The 9,277-nt window shown below is 45.6% G+C and overlaps 1 protein-coding gene across 1 annotated transcript in view; it reads right to left on the bottom strand.

Moving 5' to 3' along the window:
* Positions 1-7,133, bottom strand: part of LOC141145638 (cathelicidin-7-like) — a 22,768-nt gene extending 15,635 nt beyond the window's left edge. Inside the window, exon 1 of the mRNA XM_073632475.1 lies at positions 6,854-7,133. Coding sequence (XP_073488576.1) covers positions 6,854-7,042 — 189 coding nt within the window. The 5' untranslated portion in view covers positions 7,043-7,133. The remainder of the gene's footprint in view (positions 1-6,853) is intronic.
* Between the last annotated feature and the right edge of the window lie 2,144 nt (positions 7,134-9,277).

Consider the following 9,277-nt stretch of genomic DNA (forward strand, 5'->3'; position numbering starts at 1 on the left):
GGGAACTCTTAGGGCGTCAGCATACTAAGACATTTTAGACAATTTCATGCTCCCAACTTTGTGGGAACAGTTTGGGGACGGCCCCTTCCTGTTCCAACATGACTGCGCACCAGTGTACAAAGCAAGGCCCATAAAGACATGGATGAGCGAGTTTGGGGTGGAGGAACTTGAGTCGCCTGTCCTGACCTCAACCTGATAGAACATGTTTAGGATGAATTAGAGCAGAGACTGCTCACCAGAGCACACAGCAAGGTCCATAAAGACATGGCTGAGCAAGTTTGGGGTGGAGGATCTTGAAGGGTTCCAGAGATGGGAGACCGTAGTCCAAACCTGGACCTTGTGACAGTCCTGTCCAGACCTTGGCCACTCCACTAACCAACACGGGTGTTCTCTCTCTTGGTTCTCCCACCGTGGCCACCGCTATCATCCTCACAGCCCGAGGTGCTGCACGGAGTCTTTTCATGTGAACAAGCCAGTAAACACTTGTTGATGTAGTAAGTTGGGCAGTTCCCGTCCTCCGCCCCCAATATGCAGCACCTCCCGCCCCCCACCCGCTGATAGCGGCGGCCCGGTGGGAGAACCGACAGGGAGAACGCTAGTGGAGCGGCTGCGGTCTGGGCAGGACTGTCGCAAAGCTCCAGGTTTGGACTACAGTCTGCCATTTTGATCGAATTGCATATCGATCGGATAAAACAATTTAAAGTGTGTGTGGCCACCGCGAGATTTAAAAGTCAACCTCCAATAATTCTCTTCTATGTTTTTACTTTTCCCCATTAAAAAAAAAAATGGAACAGAGATGCGATCGACAACTTACAATGATATCTTATCTCTGGATTGAAATCTACCGCCTTGTGTGTGTGGCATATCGATGGAAGGGGTTGCTGATCATATGTTGATTATTTCTATCAGAACAGATTGATTGGAAAATAAATTGTCAGCGATTGAAGTGTGTATGGCCAGCATTAGTGAAGTACAGGATTAATGATACAAAACGATACAAAATATCTTTGTGCTGTATAGTAATAATATCCTCGTGATTTCCACTCGTCACCATTGCGCCCATCGATGATTATTATCTGATCGATTCCCAGAATGAGGAACTCTGATCAGGAAACGTTCAATCTGGGGAAAAACCACCAAATGACGATCGTTTCACAATCGGGTGATGAAATATTTTTGTTTTTTTTTTACAGAGAAAGATGTGAAGTTTCAGATCACTTGTTCCGAGTTATGTGCAGAGCGGCAAATATTACAAAACGTCCTGTGATGCAACCAGCAACAATCTCCATTGTCTGAGACCGAAACACTGTTATTAATCGTTGTTAAAGGGGAACTCCGGGAAGACACAGGAGACATCAAATGAATGCAGCTCTGTGATCATTAATGCTACTTTTATTTTGGTTCTCCCCTCCCCCTTATCAACGTGATAATGACATTTCTAAACTCTTAAGGACCGAGCCTCTTTTTTTGTTGTTTAAAAGTTAAAATCATTTTTTTTTAGTTTTATTTTGCTAGAAAAAGACTTAGAACCCCCAAACATTATATATTTTTTTTTAAACACCCTGAGAATAAAATGGCGATCGTTGCAATACTTTCTGTCACACCGTATTTGCGCAGAGGTCTTACAAGCGCACTTTTTTTTGGAAAAAATACACTTTTTTGAATTAACGAAATAAGACAACAGTAAAGTTAGCCCACTTTTTTATGTCGTGAAAGATAATGTTATGCCGAGTAAATTGATACCTAACATGTCGCGCTTCAAAATTGCGCCCCGCTCGTGGAATGGCGACAGACTTTTACCCTTAAAAATCTCCATAGGCGACGTTTTAAAAAATTCTACAGGTTACCAGTTTAGTGTTGCAGAGGAGGTCTAGGGCTAGAATTATCGCTTTCGCTCTACCGATCGCGGCGATACCTCACATGTGTGGTTTTTTGAACACCGTTTTCATATGCGGGCGCTCAGGGGTGTCTTTAATATTGATTAGACCCTGGGCAAAAATTTTCTTGGGCCCCCCCCCTCCATGCAGTTTTGCTTTCCACCTGCTCTGAGACATACAATAAATAGCAGCTAGACTCAAAATCAGTTTACTGAATCAGATCAGACAGCGATTTCGATTGGTTGCCAGAGGTTACAGTGTATCATTGCCCCTCACTGACTGGTTGCTAGAGGTTGGTAGAAGAGAACAAGAAGACCTGGACAGCCGCACACCGGAATGGATAAATCCGTCTTTTTATTCAAAATACAGGATCATGGGGTAGCTATGAGTAAACACTTGGTGTAAGTGCGAAACGCGTCAACTATTTTTGTACCACCCCACAGTCGTGTTTTGTGTACCCCATGATCCTGTATTTTGAATAAAAAGACAGATTTATCCATTCCGGTGTGCGGCTGTCCAGGTCTTCTTGTTCTCTTATACTTGCATCAGCATTTAGCCAGCACCTGGAGCTCTTCTCTTCCTGGAGGTAATGAGACACAAGCACTCTGGTTTAAGCCCCTCTTTGAGCGGAGGATCCCACAATATCTCGTTTAATTTCTGGTTGCTAGAGGTTACAGCAAACATTTCGGCTCACTGATTAGTTGCTAGAGGTTACAGCACATGATTTCTGCTTGTTGATTGGTAGCTAGAGATTACTGTACATCAATAGTGCTCACTGATTGGTTACTAGAGGTTACAGCACATCATCTCCTCACTGCCTCCGCATTAGTAACAGAACTTCACGCTGAGATATTGGGACACGGGACTAAAACCTCAAGGGACGAGGGAATTTAAACTGGGATAGTTGGCAAGTATGAGGCAGCTGCTTTGGGCCCCACAACAATGACAGGGCCCAGGGCAGCTGTCCCTTTTGCCCTGCCTTAAAGACGGCCCTGCGGGTGCTACTCCTGCTGTTTTTTTTTTTTGTTTTTTTTTAATTTATTTTACTTTTATTTTTTATTTTTACACTGTCCTTTAAAAAACAAAATTGGGTCACTTTTATTCCTATTACAAGGAATGTAAACATCCCTTGTAATAGAAAAAAAAGCATGACAGGACCTCTTAAATATGAGATCTGGGGGGTCAAAAAGACCTCACATCTCATATTTACACTAAAATGCAATAAAAAATAAACAATACAAATTAAATGTCTTTTAAAAAACAAATAAATAATAAATAAACTCCCCTTTAAAAACAAGGACCAGCCTCGTTTTGGATTTTAGGTGTTTACATGTTTAGAACATTTTTTTTTGCTAGAAAATTACTTAGGACCCCCAAACATTATATATGTTTTTTTTTCTAACACCCTGGAGAATAAAATGGTGGTCGTTGCAATACTTTTTTTTTTTTGCACCGTATTTGCGCAGCGGTCTTATAAGCGCACTTTTTTTGGAAAAAATTCCCTTTTTTGAATAAAAAAATAAGACAACAGTAAAGTTAGCCCAATTTTTTTTTATATTGTGAAAGATAATGTTACGCCGAGTAAATTGATACCCAACATGTCACGCTTCAAAATGGCGCCCGCTTGTGGAATGGCGTCAAACTTTTACCCTCAAAAATCTCCATAGGCGACGTTTAAAAAATTCTACAGGTTGCATGTTTTGTGTTACAGAGGAGGTCTGGTGCTAGAATTATTGCTCTCGGTCTAATGATCGCGGCGATACCTCACATGTGTGGTTTGACCACCGTTTTCATATGCGGGCGCTCATTTTTATTATTTATTTTACATTATTTTATTTATTTTTACACCATTTAAAAAAAAAAAAATGTGTCACTTTTATTCCTATTACAAGGAATGTAAACATCCCTTGTAATAGAAAAAAAGCATGACAGGTCCTCTTAAATATGAGATCTGGGGGGTCAAAAAGACCTCACATCTCATATTTACACTAAAATGCAATAATAAAAAAAATAAATAAAAAAGTCATTTAAAAAAATGACATTGAAAAAAATATGCCTTTAAGAGGCGTGGGCGGAAATGACGTTTTGACGTCGCTTCCGCCCAGCAGTGTCATGGAGACGAGTGGGCGCCATCTTAACCTCACTCGTCTCCAGGCACAGCAGGCAGATAGACGCGATTGCCTCCGCCGCTACCGACGGCTCCGGTAAGCGGCGGAGGGCACCGGATCGCGGCGGGAAGGGGGGGCCAATCTCCCGCCACCGATAAAAGTGATCTTGTGGCGAATCCAGCGCAGGGACCACTGATATCAGAAAGAGGACCGTCGCACGAAAACGGGGATACCGGGGTTATGGCAGCTAGCTGCTGCCATAACAACGATATACCCCTTCAAAGTTTGGACGTACATCGGCGTGCGGCGGTCCGGAAGTGGTTAAGATTATTGGGCGGAAGTGACATTTGAGGTGGCTTCCGTCATCCAATGTTATGGAGCCGAGTGGGGGACATCTTTCCTTCACTCAGCTCCAGTCCTCTCAGGGGAAAGGATCGGATCGTCTTCGCTGCTACCGGTGGCTCCGGTAAGAGGCGGAGATGACCGGAGCGCGGCGGGAGGCAGGGGGGGGGTCACCGCAGAGACCAATTTTTTCTCAAAGAGGACCGCCCGCAGTTTCTGAAAATTTCAGGGTTATGGCAGCTATCTGCTGCCGTAGCCCCGGTATTCTACGTCAAAGTCCTGACGTACAGCTACAGCAGTTTGCGGAAAGTGGTTACACATTTCCATTTTCATTACATACCTTCTAATAGTCACTGTGATGTCATCACCGGGTCTCTATTCTTCCCTATGCAATGCAGGCAGATCACGGCTGGTGGGAGGGGCCGGCAGAGTGCTGTACAAAGAAAGCTTCCTGAAAACATCACAGGATTTCTTTCGGGAGCCCTCGGTCCCGATGCAAGCAGTGGGCTGGATCATGGGAGGAGTTATGCAAATATCAGAACACCTTGGTGGGTGGGTGTCCATCTGGAGGAGTGGGCGTTCCTAGGCAGGCTGAACCTCCCTAGATAACGCCCACATGTGATGCTGAACCTCTATGATTGAAAGAGCTGAAATCCAATGAATAAAAGGGGCGAGCGATTGAAGGGAGGAAAAGTCTAGATGATGCTGGACGTCCTCCAGCCAGGAAATGAGGGCGGGGCTCTGTCTGGCTTGCTGCAGCTTCTAATGCACATTGTGAGAAGCTCACAGTGTGCAGTGAAATCAGAGGAAACCATTTCAGTACCAGGAAAAAAAAAAAAAAAGGGGGGGGGGTTTATGTTAGGAAAGGGGACTTGTTCTTTATCAGGGGAGATTTGTGTTAGGAGGGGGGGTAGGGGGATTTGTGCTGGGCAGGGGAAAGATTTTGTGCTGGGAAGGACATTTTTTGGGGGGGCGGGGGATTTGTGTTAGGAAGAGGGATTTAGGGAGGAGGATTTGCACTAGGAGGCATGATTGGGGGGATTTGTGCTAGGAGGGGAAATATAGGGGGGGGTTGTGCTAGGAGGGATAATTGGGGAGGATTTGTGCTAGAATGGATGTTTGGGGGATTTGTGCTAGGAGGAGAAATTTGGGGGGATTTGTGCTAGGAGGAGAAATTTTTTGGGGGGTTGGTTTGTTCTAGAATGGATGATTGGGGGGACTTGTGCTAGGAGAGATGATTGGGGGGATTTGTGCTAGGATGGGAACATTTGGGGGGATTTTCACTAGGACGGATGATTGGGGTGATTTGTGCTAGGATGGGGAGATTTTGGGGTATTTTTGCTAGGAGGGATGATGGGGGGGGGATTTGTGCTAGGATGGGGAAATGTTGGGGGATTTTTTCTAGGAGGGATGATTGGGGTGATTTGTGCTAGGAGGCGAAATTTGGGGGGATTTGTGCTAGGAGGAGAAATGTGGGGGGATTTGTGCTAGGAGGGATGATTGGGTGGGATTTGTGCTAGGATGGGGACATTTGTGGGGATTTGTACAAGGAGGGATGATTGGGGGGATTTGTGCCAGGAGGGATGATTGGGGGGATTTGTGCCAGGAGGGATGATTGGGGGGATTTGTGCTAGGAGGAGAAATGTGGGGGGATTTGTGCTAGGAGGGATGATTGGGTGGGATTTGTGCTAGGATGGGGACATTTGTGGGGATTTGTACAAGGAGGGATGATTGGGGGGATTTGTGCCAGGAGGGATGATTTGTGGGGATTTGTACAAGGAGGGATGATTGGGGGGATTTGTGATAGGAGGAGAAATGTGGGGGGATTTGTGCTAGGAGGGATGATTGGGGGGATTTGTGCTAGGATGGGGACATTTGTGGGGATTTGTACAAGGAGGGATGATTGGGGGGATTTGTGATAGGAGGAGAAATGTGGGGGGATTTGTGCTAGGAGGGATGATTGGGTGGGATTTGTGCTAGGATGGGGACATTTGTGGGGATTTGTACAAGGAGGGATGATTGGGGGGATTTGTGCCAGGAGGGATGATTGGGAGTATTTCTGCCAGGAGGGATGATTGGGAGGATTTGTGCCAGGAGGGATGATTGGGGGGATTTGTACCAGGAGGGATGATTGGGGGGATTTGTACTAGGATGGGGTGCTGACACAAAATGCTTATATATCTTGGGGGGGGTTGAAGTGGCATCTTCACCCTGGCACTAGATGTCCCTGTCCCCGCATCAGTCTTATGCTTTTCCTTTCACCGTCCAGTTACAGGGTTGGGTAGGGAACGTGCAGCAGAAAAAAAATCAGGTCTTCTGCCTTGCTATACAGGGCTGTGCTGTGTGACAGAGCTGTGTAAATCTCAGGACTGGATGGACATAAATGAAAATCCATAGGAAGGATAGAACAGCTCCTATAATTTTTTTGTATCTGTTGGTTTGTAGTTCAGCTTTAAAGGGAGGTAGGGGAGATCCCAAAGTGTTTGGGCTTGGTATCATCAGTTGGTCAGTGATCACCGTACTCACCGTCTTCCCTCCATCCTCATCCGCAAGCAATGTGAACACAAACTCTGAGTCGGATCCTTTGTTGTAATTGGAGACGGCCTCCGATATCAGTTCAGAGTGACCGGCGGCATGTACGGCTGGCGGTAACGATGCCGAATCGATGACCGGACCCAGACCTAGTGCCATGAGTGCCCAGAGGACAGCCACCATCTTCACAGTCTCCGCTCTGCACCCGCTATGATGGTTGGCACTGCGAGGCGTCTTGTTTTGTTTGTCACTCCAGCCCTTCTACTGGTACAAACAAGATCATCCTCCATTCAGAGCTATCTGAGCGAGACGTCGTCTATGTACCCAACAAAGACACGGAGCTTAGAGATTAACAAAACACACTGATCCCTCACCTGTGTGTGCTTGGCACAGATCTACTCCTGATCCGAAGGGCAGCCATGGGTATGGTGTGTTGGTGAACCGGCTAATGCAAAACCACAATACCATCCACAGAAAAGTTGCATCACTAAAGGGCTCATTTACACTTGCTTCAACCTTAACACACATTAAAGCACCTTAATCGATTCAACACGATTTCATGATTTTTGATGTTTTTTGATACTTCTTTGATTCTTTTTCGAAGCTTTAATGGAGCTTGGCAAATGCTCTGTGTGTGTTGATTTTCTATTTGTTTTAAAGGGGCCCAGTAGAACCCCAGCTTAGCAGTACCCCATTTAGCAGATCCCCAGCTCATTAGCACCCCTGTTCAGCAGATCTAAGGCTTTTTAGTACCCTCCTTCAGCAGATCCCCAGCTCTGCTGATGCTCCATTCAGTGGTACCCCCAACATTGCTGATTTCCCACTTAGTAGTAACCCCCAGCTCTGCTGATCCCCCACTCCATAGTAACCCCCAGCTCTGCTGATTCCTACAGGAAGGATATTAGAATAGTGGCTTGTTGGTGCTGTCTGGAAGGATATTACAATGGTGGTGCAGTGGTGCTGTCTGGAAGGATATTAGAATTGTGGTTTGGTGGCGCTATCTGGAAGGATATTACAATGGTGGTGCGGTGGTGTTGTCTGGAAGGATATTAGAATTGTGGTGTGGTGGCGCTATCTGGAAGGATATTAGAATGGTGGTGTAGTGGCGCTGTCTGGAAGAATATTTGAATGGTGGTGCTGTCTGGAAGGATATTGGAATGGTGGTGTGGTGGCGCTGTGTGGAAGAATATTTGAATGGTGGTGCTGTCTGGAAGGATATTGGATTGGTGGTGTGGTGGCGCTGTCTGAAAGGATATTAGAATGGTGTATAGTGGAACTGCCTGGAAGGATATTAGAATGGTGGTGCGATCTGGAAGGGTGCAGTGGTGCTGTCTGGAAGAATATTAGAATGGTGCTGTGGTGGCACTGTCTGGAAGGATATTAGAATGGTGGTGTGGTGGTGCTGTCTGGATAGATATTAGAATTTGTGGTGTGGTGGAACTGTCTAAAAAGATATTAGAATGGTGGTGTGGTGGAACTGTCTAAAAAGATATTAGAATGGTGGTGCGGTGGCGCTGTCTGGTAAGATATTATTAGGATTGTTTGGTGGAACTGTCTGGAAAGATATTAGAATGGTGGTGTGGTGGAGCTGTCTGGAAGGTTATTAGAATGGTGGTGTGGTGGAGCTGTCTGGAAGGTTATTAGAATGGTGGTGCGGTGGAACTGTCTGGAAGGATATTAGAATGGTGGTGCGGTGGAACTGTCTGGAAGATTATTAGAATGGTGGTGCGGTGGAACTGTCTGGAAGGATATTAGAATGGTGGTGTGGAGGAACTGTCTGGAAGTATATTAGAATGGTGGTGTGGTGGAACTGTCTGGAAGTATATTTGAATGGTGGTGCGGTGGAACTGTCTGGAAGGGTATTAGAATGGTGGTGTGGTTGAACTGTCTGGAAAGATATTAGAATGGTGTGTGATGGTACCATCTTAAAGGATATATTAGAAAGGGGGGGGGATGGTAGAACTGTCTTGAAGGATGTTAGAAAGGTGGGGTGGTAGAACTGTCAGGTAGGATATTAGAATGGTGGTGCAGTGGAACTGTCTGGAAGGATATTAGAATGGTGGTGCAGTGGAACTGTCTGGAAGGATATTACAATGGTGTGTGGTGGAACTGTCTGGGAGGATATTAGAATGGTGGTGCAGTGGAACTGTCTGGAAGGATATTACAATGGTGTGTGGTGGAACTGTCTGGAAGGATATTAGAATGGTGGCTCTGTCTGGAAGGATATTAGAATGGTGGTGCAGTAGAAATGTCTGGAAGGATATTAGAATGGTGTGTGGTGGAACTGTCTGGAAGGATATTAGAATGGTGTGGGGTGGAACTGTCTGCAAGGATATTAGAATAGTGTGTGTTGGAACTGTCTTGAATGATATTAGAATGGTGGTGGGGTGGTGGAACATGTTTTGAAGAATATTAGAA

The sequence above is a fragment of the Aquarana catesbeiana genome, linkage group LG05 (genome assembly GCF_042186555.1).
Source record: "Aquarana catesbeiana isolate 2022-GZ linkage group LG05, ASM4218655v1, whole genome shotgun sequence".
Lineage (NCBI taxonomy): Eukaryota > Metazoa > Chordata > Amphibia > Anura > Ranidae > Aquarana > Aquarana catesbeiana.